The sequence below is a fragment of the Bombina bombina genome, chromosome 5 (assembly GCF_027579735.1).
Source record: "Bombina bombina isolate aBomBom1 chromosome 5, aBomBom1.pri, whole genome shotgun sequence".
NCBI classification, from domain to species: domain Eukaryota; kingdom Metazoa; phylum Chordata; class Amphibia; order Anura; family Bombinatoridae; genus Bombina; species Bombina bombina.
In genome coordinates, this window is record NC_069503.1 from 1,078,485,099 (window position 1) to 1,078,504,477 (window position 19,379).

At 41.1% G+C, this 19,379-nt stretch overlaps 1 protein-coding gene across 1 annotated transcript in view; it reads right to left on the bottom strand.

Moving 5' to 3' along the window:
* Positions 1-6,920: 6,920 nt before the first annotated feature.
* Positions 6,921-19,379, bottom strand: part of ADCY8 (adenylate cyclase 8) — a 937,503-nt gene continuing 925,044 nt past the window's right edge. Inside the window, exon 20 of the mRNA XM_053715945.1 lies at positions 6,921-7,736. Within this exon, the coding sequence (XP_053571920.1) occupies positions 7,249-7,736 (488 nt within the window). The 3' untranslated portion in view covers positions 6,921-7,248. The remainder of the gene's footprint in view (positions 7,737-19,379) is intronic.

Genomic DNA, 19,379 nt, shown 5'->3' on the forward strand with positions numbered 1-19,379 from the left:
ATTGCATTGTTCTGCAGCCCTGTTTTGCAAACAAGGGGTTAAGTCCCTGTTAGCACTGGTTTCTTTTTTATTTTTACACAATTGCTTTTTTTTTCTTTTAACATAGCTATCATAAATAGGTTGGCAACATGAGATCAATAAAAAAAAAGTATAAAATAGAACAGTAAAATGCAGACAATGACAGACCTTCATAAAAATAGCTAGGGGTGAGAATGTTTACAAAAATATTCAGAGAGCTATTTAAGGATCTTACAGTTTAACTTAAAGGCACTGTCGTGCTAAAGAATTTATTGTACCTTCATGTGTTTAACAATAGGGACAGTGAAGAATTGATTTAGTAAATACAATCAAAGAAGTACCCATAAATCTCTGGACACATTCATGGATGAACTAGAGAAAAAAAAAAGTCTCCATGGTGCATTTGACTTAATAGGTTGGTGCACAACTTCTTCTGCAATAAATATACATTCCTGTTTTGTAATAGTTCCTTTTATTTAATCAGATGACTCTATCTGTAAAATGCCTTTGTTTAAATATCATTTGGAAATGTGTATTGTAGGTGGGATGAATATATATATCTATATATAAACCCGGCACTCACAGCAATGTTTAAAAGCAAAACTGGGGGAAGTCAGTTACATTTGGCGCCAAAGGATCAAGCCCAGGACCACGAGAAGGTCTCCCCTTTCCTGGGACCCTAAACCAGCACCCACACAATGCATGCTTACAAACAAACCAACTGGGAACCTCCCAGGGTGACACAGGCTTTTGTAACCTCCCCTATGTAAATACAAAACACAGGAATGGACCGCACTCACAGACTGGACTGGGTACACATCCTAAGCCACAGCAAACTCCACAGCCCTGGACACTGACAGACAGCTGCAAAGTTCCCAGCAACCTAGGCAGTTAACCCCAGAGCAACCTGGGTGACAGGTCCGCAGGGGAGCATTACAAACCTTATTAACACAACACACAGAAAACCCGGCACTCGCCAGCAGATTCCCAGCAATGTTTAAAAACTGACTTCCCCCAGTTTTGAAAGTTAGCGGGTTGTTTGGTTTAGGGGTTAATAGCTTAATTTAGTTTATGGCGATGTGGGGGGCTGGCGGTTTAGGGGTTAATTGGTTTAGTTAATGGTAGTGATGTTGGAGGCCAGAGGTTTAGTGTTAATACGTTTATTTAGGCGGTGGCGGGGTCCAGGAGTGGCGGGATAGGGGTTAATAACTTTATTTAGGTGGCGGCGGGGTCTGCGAGTGGCGGAATAGGGGTTAATACATTTATTTAGTGGCTGTGGGGTCCGGGAGCAGCGGGATAGTTGTTAATAACTTTATTAAAGTTGTGGCGGGGTCCGGGTGCGGCGGGATAAGGGTTAATAACTTTATTAAAGTTGCGGCAGGGTCCGGGAGCGGCGGGATAGGGGTTAAACATTTTAGTATAGTGGCGGTGTTTAGTGACAGGGTATAAATAAAGTTGGGAAAAAGCCGAATAGCAGCGAGATCGATGACTGCTAGTTAACAACAGTCCGATGCTCATCGCCCCGTACTTGGTGCACAGCTTTTTGCCTGCTTTTTTTATAAATATGGAGATCGTATTAAGGTCCGCGGCCACGATGTTAGGCGATGTTAGGCAAGCGTATTGGTGCTGGCGAATGCAGCATAGTTGAGGCTTTGATAAATATCCCCCTATCTGTAAAATGCCTTTGTTTATATAACATTTGGAAAAGTGTACCGTGGGCGGGATGATTATATATATATATATATATATATATATATATATATATATATATACATAAATAGATTGTCTCAAAAAGATATAACCACAATTTAAGAGTATTTAGACAGATTCCGTTTTTCGCTAAAAAATTGGTTGACCAATGATTTTCAATTACATGCACTATAAGGCAGATTACTATTGCTCACCTTTATGTAAAGCATAGACATCAATAGGACAACGTATTTGAATATTGATTATACTGCATGTAAAATAGAAGTGTGCACACATGTCAAAGTGAAAGCTGTTTAATTGAAACTAATATTGCAGGTTGTAGTACTGGTTTTGTATATTATTATTATCGGTTATTTGTAGAGCGCCAACAGATTCCGCAGCGCTAATATATCCAATGATGATGAGACACTCTTAATATATATTTGATAGATGTTACTATTTTAAACAATGTAAAGAATGTTTAGACTGTTACTGAAATGTAAAAACGCTTTCATGGTTTAGATAAAGTATGCAATTTTAAATAGCTTTTCGTTTTATCAAAATTCAAATTTAGTTTGTTGCGGAGTAAAAGAACAGAAGTTCAGGCGTGTGTCTTTTGCACTCTATGGGGTAGATTTATCAAGTAGCGGTTGCTGCAATCTGCACCCAAAGTTTCAGGTCCGCCTGAAACATAAGTTAAGAAGCAGCGGTCGAGGTGGTGGATACGATCGGGGTGATTGACACCCCCTGCTAGCGGCCGATTGACCTTTAATGTGCAGGGGGTGGCATAGCACAAGCATTTCACCAGAAATGCTTGTGCAATGATAAATGCTGACAGTTTATGCTGTTGGCATTTATCGATGTCGGGCGTAAATGATCTGCTACAGCATATCATGTCTGCCCAACAGTTGATAAATCTACCCCTATGGGTCCATTTAGCAATACAGCTTCAGATCCCAGCATTTCAGACTCACTCCCACAAGCTAGTTAAAGGGAGATTCCAGTCAAAATGTAAATGCATATAGATAAATAACATATTAGAATGGAAATATATTTGCAATATACATGTATTGGCATTTTTTCCTGCACATGCACGTGAAGCATAGCTAGATATTCTTAGTGCACCAGCATTTTAAATACTGCAGCTGCTCATAGAGTCAGTGGGGCATGTATCATGTCAGCATTTAACACATGGGGGCCGATTTATCAACTGTCTGGCGGACATGATCCGCTGTAGTGATCATGTCCGTCAGACATCGATAAATGCAGACAGCATAAGCGGCCAATCGGCCACTAGCAGGGGGTGTCAATCAACTCGTTCATATGAAATCAGGCGGATTGATGTCCGCAGCCTCAGAGGCAGCAGACGAGTTAAGGAGCAGCAGTCTTAAGACCGCTGCTTCTTTACTCTTGTTTAAACAGGGGTATGCAGCCCCATTTGGGCCGTGATAAATTGGCCCCATTGAGTCATTACCAGATGATACAAGCACCTTAGGCTCTCTGAGCAAGTGCTGTGTTTAAAATGATGGTGCACAGTGCATACTTAAATACACTTTTGAAACAGCTGTAGCTTTTATTAGAAGCCTTTTTGATAATACATGTATATTACAAAAATGCTTACTGTATAATCAAAACTAAAATGCATCTATATGGATTCCAATTTTGGCTGGAATGTCCCTTTAAGTAGCAGTGGTATTAAGACCTCTGCTACTTAACCTCTTCACCACCTAAAGTGTGTCAGATTTCAATCCCAATCAGATTCGATCAGGATAATTGACAGCCCCCACTCACATATGATTGGCTGCCTCTGAACAGGGGGCGGTGTTGCACAAGCAGCAGCTTGTGCAATGTTAAATGCAAGCAGCGCGTGCTGCCCGCTCGATGCAATGTCGGGCAGACACGTTTCATGACAGTGAATCTCGCCTGCCAGCCAGTTGATAATGAGTTGATAATGGAGCTCAATGTGTTGCCAACAATGAATTACAATGCCACAATATTGTTGTAAACACTGCTGCCATACAGTGCTAAAGACACATGCACACTCCTGAACTCTTAAGAGCCTACTTAGGTTTACTCTTCAACAAAGGATACCAAGAGAACAAAGCAGATTTGATCATAGAAGTAAAAAAAGTTGTTTAACTTCCTTGCTCTTTTTAATCCTTGAAAGTTTAATTTTGACTTTACTATCCCTTTAAACTGGTATTTAATAAATACATCTTTTACTTATATTACCTGTTTTCAACATGCGAAAAAAGTTTTGACCTTTGCTATTCTTTCTTTAATCTTCTAAGATAAGCGTATATCTTTTATAGACAGTCTGTACAAATGCAGATGTTATAACTGTATTGCTAAATGTTAGGTTATTTTAAGCAACTATGCACCTAGGGTTCCATTTATCAAGCTGTGAGTCTGCAAAGGCTGCTTCCTAACCTCTGATTTGTTAAGGATGGTGGACAAGCCTTGGGCCTCTATTTATCAAGGTCTGTCAGACCGGATCCGACAGTGCGGATCAGGTCCGACAGACCTCGCTGAATACGGCGAGCAATACGCTCGCCGTATTCAGCATTGCACCAGCAGCTCACAAGAGCTGCTGGTGCAACGCCGCCCCCTGCAGACTCGCGGCCAATGGGCCGCCAGCAGAGGGGTGTCAATCAACCTGATCGTACTCAATCGGGTTGATTTCCGGCGGTGTCTGTCCGCCTGCTCAGAGCAGACGGACAGGTTATGGAGCAGCGGTCTTTGTGACCGCTGCTTCATAACTGCAGGCTCGCCAGAAACACGGGGCATCAAGCTCCATTCGGAGCTTGATAAATATGCCCCTTGGTCTCACTCAACTAGTTGCACAAGGGTGAGGGTGAAGACACACAAACAATTGCTTATGCTATGTAAATCAGGGCAGCATATGCTGCCTTAAACCCTTGAACCCTGTGTGGACCGGTTCCCTGGCTGGGAGCATTGTCTGCTCACATTTATGAGTCTATAACGTCAGTACTCATGCTAATGCCTCATGACAAGCTTGGTAGATAGGTAACCAAGAGTGCATGGAGGTGCCTGGATCACACATTATACTAAAATAAATCAAACAATTAATGTGTGCATTACTGACCATAATTAAAGAGACCTTAACCACTATGAGATTGTAATATAAAATTATAAATCGTATATATAAAAAACCTCTGCAATATACTTTCATTTTGAATTTTGTCCCCTTTTCATGTAATTACATTCTGAAAATGTGAGCTTTTCTGTTCCTGTTAGACATTGATGTGCAGAACACTGTTATAGTCCACACATCCATTGGCTGCACACTCTAGTGACCTATTTATACCTGCCTCTAATTGGCCACAGCAAAGAAAGTAACCTAAGTTACAATATGGCAGCTCCCATTGTTTTATAGGCATTTTTCTCAATATTTAAATAGCTAATGCAACTTTAAAAAATTAATCTACATATTATTCTCAGACTACTCTTTTCTTTGGATTCATCATACTATCTAGCATTTGTTAGTGTTTAAGGTCCCTTTAACTATTTGTTTAATGCGAGTAAAGGGATTAAACACATGAATAACTCCTTCAGGAGGAATAAACACACAGTTGACTAGGGTCAGAACTCAAAAAAGAAGCGATCTAATGAATTAGTATGTGATTATTTAAGTTTTGCTTAGTCATCATAATGAAAACCAATAAAAAAAATATTATTCTTGGCCATGATGGTTAATATTCAATACATCTAAATTAATATTATCCATATATGGTTCATTAAGCTCAGCATGCCAGCTCAGCATCTTCATTTTTGGTTAACAAAATACTCAAGTCATAGAGATAAACATTAAAATATTTTGGAAAACCTCAGATTGATTATTTTTATTGCATAAAGGTACTGTACTGTGTGTTTATCTGTTACTGGTTGAAACACATAGAACACACAGAAAAACTAAATGTGTGTTACTAGATCAGGGGTTTTTAAAGTCTTAGGCGGTGGGCCTCCCTTCTGACAAAATTTACAAGACAGTCCCACATAGTAGATGTTATTTTACTTACTTACTATTGATTTTACAGATCAAGACAACAAAGCAACACAGTATCTGAGTGATTTTGGCCTCGGGTCTTTCTTCCGCCTACATTCCGTCCTTTGCCTTATTCCACCACAACATGGAAAGGACCATTGTAGGCTCTTAAAAACCATTCTGTGTTGCCAAATCAGCTGCGGCTTGTGGTTTCCATAGGATAGTGCAAAGTGTAATTGATCCTGCACCTCCCCTTATACGCTCTAGCGCCCCCTGGGGACACCAGCCTTACACTTTGAAAACCACTGTACTAGATCCTATAGCAGGTTTTACTACCAATATGAACATAATCAATTACTATATCAGTGGTTTGTAACCTATAGAAAATATCTGATATGAAGTCATGTCAATTCGTAAACTCACAAATGTGCACACCATGTGCCTACATCTGGCTACAGAAGACTTGCTAATATTTCCTATGATAATGTGATACAGTACATGCATTGTTTTGCTTGCTTGATACCACCTAGACATAGTTCTTGTGTATAACAAAACCAGAAATGTAAACATTTCTTGGTATTGCTATTAGTGACCATTTTTAATTATACATTGAGTGTTGTAAAATTGTTAAAAAATGTAATAGATATAGGGACTGAAAACATCCTGTAATTAGAAGTTTTTTTCTTCCGGTCTTGTGATAATTTAACACAGGGGGTGAGTTTGAAAATGTTTCAAATTAAATAAGGTTGTGCTGCAAAGGTTTTAAAATAACCAATCTTCACCCACTTAGCAGTTAGCCACATACAATTATGTTAGCAAAATCACCATTGTTTTACAGTACCTTATCTGATAATCTCTTCCCAAGCCAATTAGGATAGCAAGATTGTGAAGCCTACCACATTCTTTTCTTTTTTGTGTGCGCTAATGGTTAGAACTCTTCTGCAATCAGTGCTCTAGTTACAACAAGTGGAGAAAAGTTCAAACCATTAGCTCACCAAAAAAATTTACTTTTGAAGTGGGCAACTGGAGCAGGGTATTTGAATTTCATATCTACATTAAAAACTAAGTTATAGCGCATCTTCATTACAACTGATGAATTCAACTCCATCTAAAATATTATTAACATTTAGGATATATATTATACAAAGAATAAAAGTTTACCATAACTTTAAATTACATGAAAGAGGACAACAAATAATAAATAGTGTATTGTGAAGTTGTTTTACTAAACATAATTAATTATTTTATATTAAAATTGTAAAGCATTTACTGTCCCTTTTACACTTTAGTTGGTGTGTTGCTGCACCCCCTCTTGTCCATTTAGCACCCAGTATTTTGAATCATGGGGCGTATAAAATGAACGTCAAGAGATAAAATCTCAGCGCTAACATCTGTATCATATTTTTATCATATGCATATGTCCCTTTAGCGAAAAAGAATCTAATACTATTTGTAAAAAAATTATACAATTTTTATTTGTGTATTTATATATATAAAAGAAATACAAAAAACGAACTAAAAGAAAATGGTTTGATTTATGGCAATTCAGACTTGTCAGCTCCCTCTGTCTGGGTGACGACCTCAGAGCCACTGGACGCTAATAAAGTCCTTCGGTTGTAGTGAGCCTTTATGATACCAGAGTTGTTATTTTCATTTAGAATTTGCTTTTGTTTCTGTCTATTAAGAGACTGTACAAGTCCTAATACAACAGCTGCTAACGAATATTGTCCAGTTAATTTTTTTGGCTGCAAAATTAGAGGATTTGGCTGTACTCTTCCTAGAAGAAAATATGTTTTGATTTTCCCTTCCTGCTCGCTTATTCCTTTTACATAAATTTCTCCTCGATACTCGCAAGCAAAGCCTCTTTCCTTCAGAATTAGGTAGGTTTCTTCAGGCACTTGTATTCTGCCGCTTACGCCTGTGCTGTCCATTCTGCTAGCCAAGTTGACTGTTTTTCCCCAGATATCATACTGAGGTTTTTTAGCTCCAATAACTCCTGCAACAACGGAACCATGACTAATACCTGAAAAATAATAACCAAAGTGTCACTAAACAGATACAATAATTAAATAAATGCACATATCAATGTATAAAACATACACAAAAATATACCAGATTCCCCTTCTAATTCCTAATTTTTACAGATCCAAAAAATGAACGGGATGGGACACTGCAGGGTCAATTTAAAAGTAAAGGTGTCCTATACAAATGTGTTTAATGAAATATTGTCACAGTGATACAAGTGAAATGGCAACACTGAAATATCACCAACATTCAAGGGACAAATAGTTGCAATGAGAAAATGCATGTTTTATCCATGGTTAAATTGACAGTAAACACAAAATAAAGCTTTCATGATTCAGATAGAGCATACAATTTTAAACAACTTTCCAATTTACTTGTTTTATCGGATTTGATTTGTTCTCTTGGTATCAATTGTTGAAATATATACATAGGTAGGTTCAGGAACAGCAATGCATTACTGGAAGCTAGCTGCTGATTGGTGGCTGCACATATATGCCTCATGTGTTCAGCTAGCTGCTATTACTGCACTTCTGCACCTTCAACTAAGAATACCAAAGCAAATCCGATAAAACAAGTAAATTGGAAAGTTGTTTAAAATTGTATTCTCTATCTAAATAATAAAAGAAGAGAAAAAAAAAAAAAAAAAAAATCAGATTTCATGTCCCTGTACAGCCCAGTCACCAAGGCTGCGAGATTTAGTTTAAAACAGAAAAATAAAGTACATTTTAAATTTTGTTTTTCTTTCATACAGGTGGTGAGAGTCACAATCCATTACTGCTGGGAATTACTCTTCCCTACCACTAGGAGGAAGCAAAGGTTCCCAAATCCCAAGAGCTCTTTAAAACCCCTCCTACCTCACAAGTCTTCTGCTTGTTTTTTGTTTTGGCTTAGTGTGCCTTTGTCCTGTAGGTGTTATTAAGCTTCTTGGAGGGGTGAGTTTTCCATTCCTCAAAAGATTTTTTAATGGAATTTAATTATTTATACTGTTATTTATGCTATAATGGAGCCTTCTGATATTGTCAGTAAATCTACCTTAGAAGCTGGGTCCTCTAAACACTATCCTACCAATGTTAAGTGGGTGTATTGTAAAAACATAATTTATGCTTACCTGATAAATTTATTTCTCTTGTGATGTATCAAGTCCATGGATTCCTCCCCTACAGGAAGTGGCAAAGAGAGCACCCACAGCAGAGCTGCCTATATAGCTCCCCCCTTAGCTCCACCCCCCAGTCATTCGACTGAAGGCTAGGAAGAAAAAGGAGAAACCATAGGGTGCAGTGGTGACTGAAAATGTAAAAATAAAAATATATATGCCTGTCTTAAAAAAACAGGGCGGGCCGTGGACTCGATACATCACAAGAGAAATAAATTTATCAGGTAAGCATAAATTATGTTTTCTCTTGTAAGATATATCGAGTCCACGGATTCATCCTTACTTGTGGGATACCAATACCAAAGCTTTAGGACACGGATGAAGGGAGGGAAAAGGCAGGGACCTTAAAGGCACCACTGTTTGTAGAACCTTTCTCCCAAAAATAGCCTCCGAAGAAGCAAAAGTATTGAATTTGTAAAATTTGGAAAATGTATGAAGCGAAGACCAAGTCGCCGCCTTACAAATCTGTTCAACAGAAGCCTCATTTTTAAAAGCCCTTGTGGAAGCCACAGCTCTAGTAGAATGAATAGTATTCCTTTCAGGAGGCTGCTGTCCAGCAGTCTCATAGGCCAAACGGATGATGCTTTTCAGCCAAAAGGAAAGAGAGGTAGCCGTAGCCCTTTGACCTCTCTGTTTACCAGAATAAACAACAAACAAAGAAGATGTTTGACGGAAATCTTTAGTTGCTTGTAAGTAGAATTTTAAAGCATGAACCACATCAAGATTGTGTAACAGACGTTCCTTCTTAGATGAAGGATTAGGACACAAAGAAGGAACCACAATATCTTGATTGATATTCTTATTAGAAACAACCTTAGGAAGAAACCCAGGTTTGGTACGTAAAACCACCTTATCTGCATGGAAAACAAAGTAAGGGGAATCACATTGTAAAGCAGATAGCTCAGAAACTCTTTGAGCCAAAGAGATAGCTACTAAAAACAAAACTTTCCAAGATAGAAGCTTAATATCTATGGAATGCATAGGTTCAAATGGAACCCCTTCAAGAACTTTAAGAACTAAGTTAAGGCTCCATGGTGGAGCAACAGGTTTAAATACAGGCTTGATTCTGACCAAAGCCTGACTAAATGCTTTAACGTCTGGGACATCTGACAGACGTTTGTGAAGTAGAATAGACAGAGCAGATATTTGACCCTTAAGAGAACTAGCAGATAATCCCTTCTCCAAACTCTCTTGGAGAAAAGTCAATATTCTAGGAAACATAATTTATGCTTACCTGATAAATTCCTTTCTCCTGTAGTGTGATCAGTCCACGGGTCATCATTACTTTTGGGATATTGCTCCTCCCCAACAGGAAGTGCAAGAGGATTCACCCAGCAGAGCTGCCATATAGCTCCTCCCCTCTACGTCACCTCCAGTCATTCGACCAAGGACCAACGAGAAAGGAGAAGCCAAAGGGTGTAGTGGTGACTGGAGTATAATTTAAAAAATATTTACCTGCCGTAAAAAACAGGGCGGGCCGTGGACTGATCACACTACAGGAGAAAGGAATTTATCAGGTAAGCATAAATTATGTTTTCTCCTGTTAAGTGTGATCAGTCCACGGGTCATCATTACTTCTGGGATACTAATACCAAAGCAAAAGTACACGGATGACGGGAGGGACAGGCAGGCTCTTTATACAGAAGGAACCACTGCCTGAAGAACCTTTCTCCCAAAAATAGCCTCCGAAGAAGCAAAAGTGTCAAATTTGTAAAATTTGGAAAAAGTATGAAGCGAAGACCAAGTTGCAGCCTTGAAAATCTGTTCAACAGAGGCCTCATTCTTAAAGGCCCAAGTGGAAGCCACAGCTCTAGTGGAATGAGCTGTAATTCTTTCAGGAGGCTGCTGTCCAGCAGTCTCATAAGCTAAACGTATTATGCTACGAAGCCAAAAAGAGAGAGAGGTAGCAGAAGCTTTTTGACCTCTCCTCTGACCAGAGTAAACGACAAACAGGGAAGACGTTTGTCGAAAATCTTTAGTTGCCTGTAAATAAAATTTTAGGGCACGAACTACATCCAGATTGTGCAGAAGTCGTTCCTTCTTTGAAGAAGGATTTGGACACAAGGATGGAACAACAATCTCTTGATTGATATTCCTGTTAGTGACTACCTTAGGTAAGAACCCAGGTTTAGTACGCAGAACTACCTTATCCGAGTGAAAAATCAAATAAGGAGAATCACAATGTAAGGCTGATAACTCAGAGACTCTTCGAGCCGAGGAAATAGCCATTAAAAATAGAACTTTCCAAGATAACAACTTTATATCAATGGAATGAAGGGGTTCAAACGGAACGCCCTGTAAAACGTTAAGAACAAGGTTTAAACTCCATGGCGGAGCAACAGTTTTAAACACAGGCTTAATCCTGGCCAAAGCCTGACAAAAAGCCTGAACGTCTGGAACTTCTGACAGACGTTTGTGCAACAGAATGGACAGAGCTGAGATCTGTCCCTTTAAGGAACTAGCGGATAAACCCTTTTCTAAACCTTCTTGTAGAAAAGACAATATCCTAGGAATCCTAACCTTACTCCAAGAGTAACCTTTGGATTCGCACCAATATAGGTATTTACGCCATATTTTATGGTAAATCTTTCTGGTAACAGGCTTCCTAGCCTGTATTAAGGTATCAATAACTGACTCAGAAAAACCACGTTTTGATAAAATCAAGCGTTCAATTTCCAAGCAGTCAGCTTCAGAGAAGTTAGATTTTGATGTTTGAAAGGACCCTGTATCAGAAGGTCCTGTTTCAGAGGTAGAGACCAAGGTGGACAGGATGACATGTCCACCAGATCTGCATACCAAGTCCTGCGTGGCCATGCAGGCGCTATTAGAATCACTGATGCTCTCTCCTGTTTGATTCTGGCAATCAATCGAGGAAGCATCGGGAAGGGTGGAAACACATAAGCCATACTGAAGGTCCAAGGTGCTGTCAAGGCATCTATCAGGACCGCTCCCGGATCCCTGGATCTGGACCCGTAACGAGGAAGCTTGGCGTTCTGTCGAGACGCCATGAGATCTATCTCTGGTTTGCCCCAATGACGAAGTATTTGGGCAAAGACCTCCGGATGAAGTTCCCACTCCCCCGGATGAAAAGTCTGGCGACTTAAAAAATCCGCCTCCCAGTTCTCCACTCCCGGGATGTGGATTGCTGACAGGTGGCAAGAGTGAGACTCTGCCCAGCGAATTATCTTTGATACTTCCATCATTGCTAGGGAGCTTCTTGTCCCTCCCTGATGGTTGATGTAGGCTACAGTCGTGATGTTGTCCGACTGAAACCTGATGAACCCCCGAGTTGTCAACTGGGGCCAAGCCAGAAGGGCATTGAGAACTGCTCTCAATTCCAGAATGTTTATTGGTAGGAGACTCTCCTCCTGATTCCATTGTCCCTGAGCCTTCAGAGAATTCCAGACGGCGCCCCAACCTAGTAGGCTGGCGTCTGTTGTTACAATTGTCCAGTCTGGCCTGCTGAATGGCATCCCCCTGGACAGATGTGGCCGAGAAAGCCACCATAGAAGAGAATTTCTGGTCTCTTGATCCAGATTCAGAGAAGGGGACAAGTCTGAGTAATCCCCATTCCACTGACTTAGCATGCACAATTGCAGCGGTCTGAGGTGTAGGCGTGCAAAGGGTACTATGTCCATTGCCGCTACCATTAAGCCGATTACCTCCATGCATTGAGTCACTGACGGGTGTTGAATGGAATGAAGGACACGGCATGCACTTTGAAGTTTTGTTAACCTGTCTTCTGTCAGGTAAATTTTCATTTCTACAGAATCTATAAGAGTCCCCAGGAAGGGAACTCTTGTGAGTGGAAAGAGAGAACTCTTCTTTTCGTTCACCTTCCATCCATGCGACCTTAGAAATGCCAGTACTAACTCTGTATGAGACTTGGCAGTTTGAAAGCTTGAAGCTTGTATCAGAATGTCGTCTAGGTACGGAGCTACCGAAATTCCTCGCGGTCTTAGTACCGCCAGAAGAGCACCCAGAACCTTTGTGAAGATTCTTGGAGCCGTAGCCAATCCGAATGGAAGAGCTACAAACTGGTAATGCCTGTCTAGAAAGGCAAACCTTAGATACCGGTAATGATCTTTGTGGATTGGTATGTGAAGGTAAGCATCTTTTAAATCCACTGTGGTCATGTACTGACCCTTTTGGATCATGGGTAAAATTGTCCGAATAGTCTCCATTTTGAACGATGGAACTCTTAGGAATTTGTTTAGGATCTTTAAATCCAGGATTGGCCTGAAAGTTCCCTCTTTTTTGGGAACCACAAACAGATTTGAGTAAAACCCTTGTCCCTGTTCCGACCGTGGAACTGGATGGATTACTCCCATTAATAAAAGCTCTTGTACGCAGCGTAGAAACGCCTCTTTCTTTATTTGGTTTGTTGACAACCTTGACAGATGAAATCTCTCTCTTGGGGGAGAGTATTTGAAGTCCAGAAGGTATCCCTGAGATATTATCTCTAGCGCCCAGGGATCCTGGACATCTCTTGCCCAAGCCTGGGCGAAGAGAGAAAGTCTGCCCCCCACTAGATCCGTTCCCGGATCGGGGGCCCTCAATTCATGCTGTTTTAGGGGCAGCAGCAGGTTTCCTGGCCTGCTTGCCCTTGTTCCAGGACTGGTTAGGTCTCCAGCCTTGTCTGTAGCGAGCAACATATCCTTCTTGTTTTGGAGCAGAGGAAGTTTATGCTGCTTCTGCTTTGAAATTCCGAAAGGAACGAAAATTAGATTGTCTAGCCTTAGGTTTGGCTCTGTCTTGAGGCAGGGCATGGCCTTTACCTCCTGTAATGTCAGCGATAATTTCTTTCAATCCGGGCCCGAATAAGGTCTGCCCTTTGAAAGGTATATTAAGTAATTTAGACTTAGAAGTAACGTCAGCTGACCAGGATTTTAGCCACAGTGCTCTGCGCGCCTGAATGGCGAATCCGGAATTCTTAGCCGTAAGCTTAGTTAAATGTACTACGGCATCTGAAATAAATGAGTTAGCTAACTTAAGAGCTTTAAGCTTGTGTGTAATCTCATCTAATGGAGCTGATTCAAGTGTCTCTTCCAGAGACTCAAACCAAAATGCTGCTGCAGCCGTGACAGGCGCAATGCATGCAAGGGGTTGCAATATAAAACCTTGTTGAACAAACATTTTCTTAAGGTAACCCTCTAACTTTTTATCCATTGGATCTGAAAAGGCACAGCTATCCTCCACCGGGATAGTGGTACGCTTAGCTAAAGTAGAAACTGCTCCCTCCACCTTAGGGACCGTTTGCCATAAGTCCCGTGTGGTGGTGTCTATTGGAAACATCTTTCTAAATATCGGAGGGGGTGAGAACGGCACACCGGGTCTATCCCACTCCTTAGTAACAATTTCAGTAAGTCTCTTAGGTATAGGAAAAACGTCAGTACTCGCCGGTACCGCAAAATATTTATCCAACCTACACATTTTCTCTGGTATTGCAACTGTGTTACAATCATTCAGAGCCGCTAACACCTCCCCTAGTAATACACAGAGGTTTTCCAGCTTAAATTTAAAATTTGAAATATCTGAATCCAATCTGTTTGGATCAGAACCGTCAGCCGCAGAATGAAGCTCTCCGTCCTCATGTTCTGCAAGTTGTGACGCAGTATCTGACATGGCCCTAACATTATCAGCGCACTCTGTTCTCATCCCAGAGTGATCACGCTTACCTCTTAGTTCTGGTAATTTAGCCAAAACTTCAGTCATAACAGTAGCCATATCCTGTAATGTGATTTGTAATGGCCGCCCAGATGTAATCGGTGCCACAATATCACGCACCTCCCGAGCGGGAGATGCAGGTACTGACACGTGAGGCGAGTTAGTCGGCATAACTCTCCCCTCGTTGTTTGGTGAAATGTGTTCAATTTGTACAGATTGACTCTTATTTAAAGTAGCATCAATGCAGTTAGTACATAAATTTCTATTGGGCTCCACTTTGGCATTAGCACATATAGCACAGATGTCTTCCTCTGAATCAGACATGTTTAACACACTAGCAAATAAACTAGCAACTTGGAAATACTTTTCAAGTAATTTATTATAATAAGAAAAACGTACTGTGCCTATAAGAAGCACAGAAAGAGTTATGACAGTTGAAAGTTAATAAACTGAAAGGTTATAGCATCAAATCTTTGTAAAAAACACAATTTTAGCAAAGGCTTGTTCCCATTAGCAAAGGATAACTAACCCTGATAGCAGAAAAAAAAGTTACAGAAATAAACGTTTTTTATCACAGTCAACTACAATCTCACAGCTCTGCTGTGAGTGATTACCTCCCTCAAAACAAGTTTTGAAGACCCCTGAGTTCTGTAGAGATGAACCGGATCATGCAGGAAGTACAGTGAGCTTCTGACTGAATTTTTTGATGCGTAGCAAAAGCGCCAAAAAACGGCCCCTCCCCCTCACAGACAACAGTGAGAGAGATCAGTAAACTGTCATAAATTAAATAAAACAACTGCCAAGTGGAAAAAAATAGTGCCCAAAATATTTTATTCACCCAGTACCTCAGAAATGAAACGATTTTACATGCCAGCAAAAAACGTTTAACATAAATTAAGTGTTATTAAAAAGCCTGTTGCTAGTCCCTGCAAATTAGGCTAAAGTCTTATGCACACAGTATAATTCCAGTGAAGTGCCATTCCCCAGAATACTGAAGTGTAAAATATACATACATGACAGCCTGATACCAGTTGCTGCTACTGCATTTAAGGCTGAGTTTACATTATATCGGTATGGCAGAATTTTCTCATCAATTCCATTGTCAGAAAAAAATAAGCTGCTACATACCTCTTTGCAGATTAATCTGCCCGCTGTCCCCTGATCTGAAGTTTACCTCTCCTCAGATGGCCGAGAAACAGCAATATGATCTTAACTACGCCGGCTAAAATCATAGTAAAAACTCAGGTAGATTCTTCTTCAAATTCTACCAGAGAAGGAATAACACACTCCGGTGCTATTATAAAATAACAAACTTTTGATTGAAGGTATAAAACTAAGTATAATCACCATAGTCCTCTCACACATCCTATCTAGTCGTTGGGTGCAAGAGAATGACTGGAGGTGACGTAGAGGGGAGGAGCTATATGGCAGCTCTGCTGGGTGAATCCTCTTGCACTTCCTGTTGGGGAGGAGCAATATCCCAGAAGTAATGATGACCCGTGGACTGATCACACTTAACAGGAGAAATCCTAATCTTACTCCATGAGTAACCTTTGGATTCACACCAATAAAGATATTTGCGCCAAATCTTATGATAAATCTTCCTGGTGACAGGCTTTCTAGCCTGAATCAGGGTATCAATGACCGATTCAGAGAAACCACGCTTTGATAAAATCATGCGTTCAATCTCCAAGCAGTCAGAAGCAGAGAAATTAGATTTGGATGTGTGAACGGGCCTTGAATTAGAAGGTCCCGCCTCATTGGCAGAGTCCACGGTGGAACCGAGGACATGTCCACTAGGTCTGCATACCAAGTCCTGCGTGGCCACGCATGAGCTATCAGAATTACCGAAGCTCTCTCCTGCTTGATTCTGGCAACCAGACGTGGGAGGAGAGGAAATGATGGAAATACATAAGCCAGATTGAAGGACCAAGGCACTGCTAGAGCATCTATCAGTACTGCTTTGTGATCCCGGGACCTGGACCCGTAACGAGGAAATTTGGCATTCTGACAAGATGCCATCAGATCCAATTCTGGTGTGCCCCATAGCGGAATCAGCTGGTACAAATACCTCCGGATGGAGTACCCACTCCCCCGGATGAAGAGTCTGACGACTTAGAAAATCCGCCTCCCAGTTCTCTACTCCTGGGATGTGGATTGCGGAGAGATGGCAAGAGTGATCCTCTGCCCACCAGATTATTTTGGTTACATTCATCATCGCTAGAGAACTCCTTGTTCCTCCTTGATGATTGATATAAGCTACAGTCGTGATGTTGTCCGACTGAAACCTGATGAATTTGGCCGCAGCAAACTGAGGCCATGCCTGAAGCGCATTGAAAACCACTCTCAGTTCTAAAATGTTTATTGGTAGAAGAGCTTCCTCCCGAGACTATAAGCCCTGTGTTTTCAGGGAGTTCCAGACTGCACCCCAACCTAGCAGGCTGGCATCTGTTGTTACAATGAGCCACTCTGGCCTGCGGAAGCACATTCCCTGAGACAGGTGGTCCTGAGACAACCACCAGAAAAGAGAATCTCTGGTCTCCTGGTCCAGATGCAGTTGAGGAGATAAGTCTGCATAATCTCCATTCCACTGTTTGAGCATGCATAGTTGCAGTGGTCTGAGGTGTAGGCGGGCATAAGGAACTATGTCCATTGCCGCTACCATGAGTCTGATTACCTCCATACACTGAGCCACTGATGGCCGAGGAATGGAATGAATAGCTCGGCAAGTGGATAAGAGTTTTAACTTTCTGATCTCCGTCAGAAATATTCTCATTTCTACCGAGTCTATCAGAGTCCCTAGGAAGGAAACTCTTGTAAGAGGGAAGAGAGAACTCTTTTTTATGTTCACCTTCCACCCGTGAGATGTCAGAAAAGCCAACACAATGTCTGTGTGAGACTTGGCTAGCTGGAAAGTCGATGCCTGAATTAAGATGTCGTCTAGATAAGGCGCCACTGCTATGCCTCGTGGTCGTAAAACCGCCAGAAGGGACCCTAGCACCTTTGTGAAAATTCTGGGAGCCGTGACGAACCCGAAAGGAAGGGCCACAAACTGGTAATGCCTGTTTAGAAAGGCAAATCTGAGGAATTGATGATGATGATCTCTGTGAATAGGGATGTGTAGATACGCATCCTTTAAGTCCACGGTAGTCATATATTGACCCTCCTGGATCAGAGGTAGAATAGTCCGAATAGTCTCCATCTTGAATGATGGAACTTTGAGGAACTTGTTTAGAATCTTGAGATCCAAGATTGGTCTGAAGGTTCCCTCTTTCTTGGGAACCACAATTAGGTTTGAATAAAACCCTAGCCCCTGTTCCTCCTTTGGGACTGGGCAAATCACTCCCATGATATTTAGGTCTTCTACACAGTGTAAGAACGCCTCTCTCTTTGTCTGGTTTACAGACAATCGAGAAATGTGAAATCTCCCCCTTGGAAGGGAGCCCTTGAATTCCAGAAAATATCCCTGGGACACAATTTCTAAAGCCCAGGGATCCTGAACATTTCTCGCCCAAGCCTGAGCGAAGAGAGAGAGTCTGCCCCCTACTAGATCCGGTCCCGGATCGGGGGCTACCCCTTCATGCTGTCTTAGAAGCAGCTGCAGGCTTCTTGGCCTGTTTACCCTTGTTCCAAACCTGGTTAGGTCTCCAGACTGACTTGGATTGGGCAAAATTCCCCTCTTGCTTTGTAGCAGAGGAAGCTGAACCACTCTTAAAGTTCCGAAAGGAACGAAAACTATTTTGTTTGGCCCTCATCTTATTTGATCTATTCTGAGGGAGGGCATGACCTTTCCCTCCAGTGATGTCTGAAATAATCTCCTTCAGTTCAGGCCCGAATAGGAAAGGAATGTTCAAAAGTTTAGATTTAGATGACATATCAGCAGACCAGGACTTAAGCCATAACGCCCTGCGTGCTAAAATGGCAAAACCTGAATTCTTTGCCGCTAATTTAGCCAGTTCAAATGCGGCATCTGTAATAAAAGAATTCGCCAACTTAAAAGCCTTAATTCTGTCCATAATCTCCTCTAATGGAGTCAGAATCTGTCTGAGGAAGGGTCTTTCCTGAATCAGAAATTTCTTCCTCAGATAACAAATCCCTCGCCCCTTCAGAGCATTGTGAGGGCATATCAGAAACGGCTACTAAAGCGTGAGACGGCTCAGCATTTTTCCTTAACCCAGAGCTGTCCCGCTTTCCTTGTAAACCAGGCAGTTTGGATAAAACCTCAGTGCGGGTTGTATTCATAACTGTGGCCATGTCTTGTAAAGTAAATGAATGTGATGCACTAGAGGTACTTGGCGTCACTTGTGTGGGCGTTACAGGTTGTGACACTTGGGGAGAGCTAGATGGCGAACCCTTATTTACTTCTGACTGAGAATCATCTATTGCTCTATTTTTAAATGCTAATATATGTTCTTTATAATTTATAGACATATCAGTACATTTGGGACACATTCTAAGAGGGGGTTCCACAATGGCTTCCAAACATATTGAACAAGGAGTTTCCTTGGTATCAGACATGGTAAACAGGCTGGTAATGTAATAAGCAAGCTTGGAAAACACTGTAATCAAAGTAAATTACACTTAGAAATAAAACGGTACTGTGCCTTTAAGAGAAAAAAGCTGCACAAGTTCTGCAAAACAGTGTAAAAAAAAGCAGTAAACTTATCAAAATTTTTACAGTAGTATCTTACAGCCTTAGTAACTTTGCACAACTATGCAAATAAACAATTAACCCCTTAATGGCAAAACCGGATTGAAAAAACATCAAAACCAGTAAAAAAGACTTTCAGCACCTTGCCACAGCTCTGCTGTGGCGCCTAC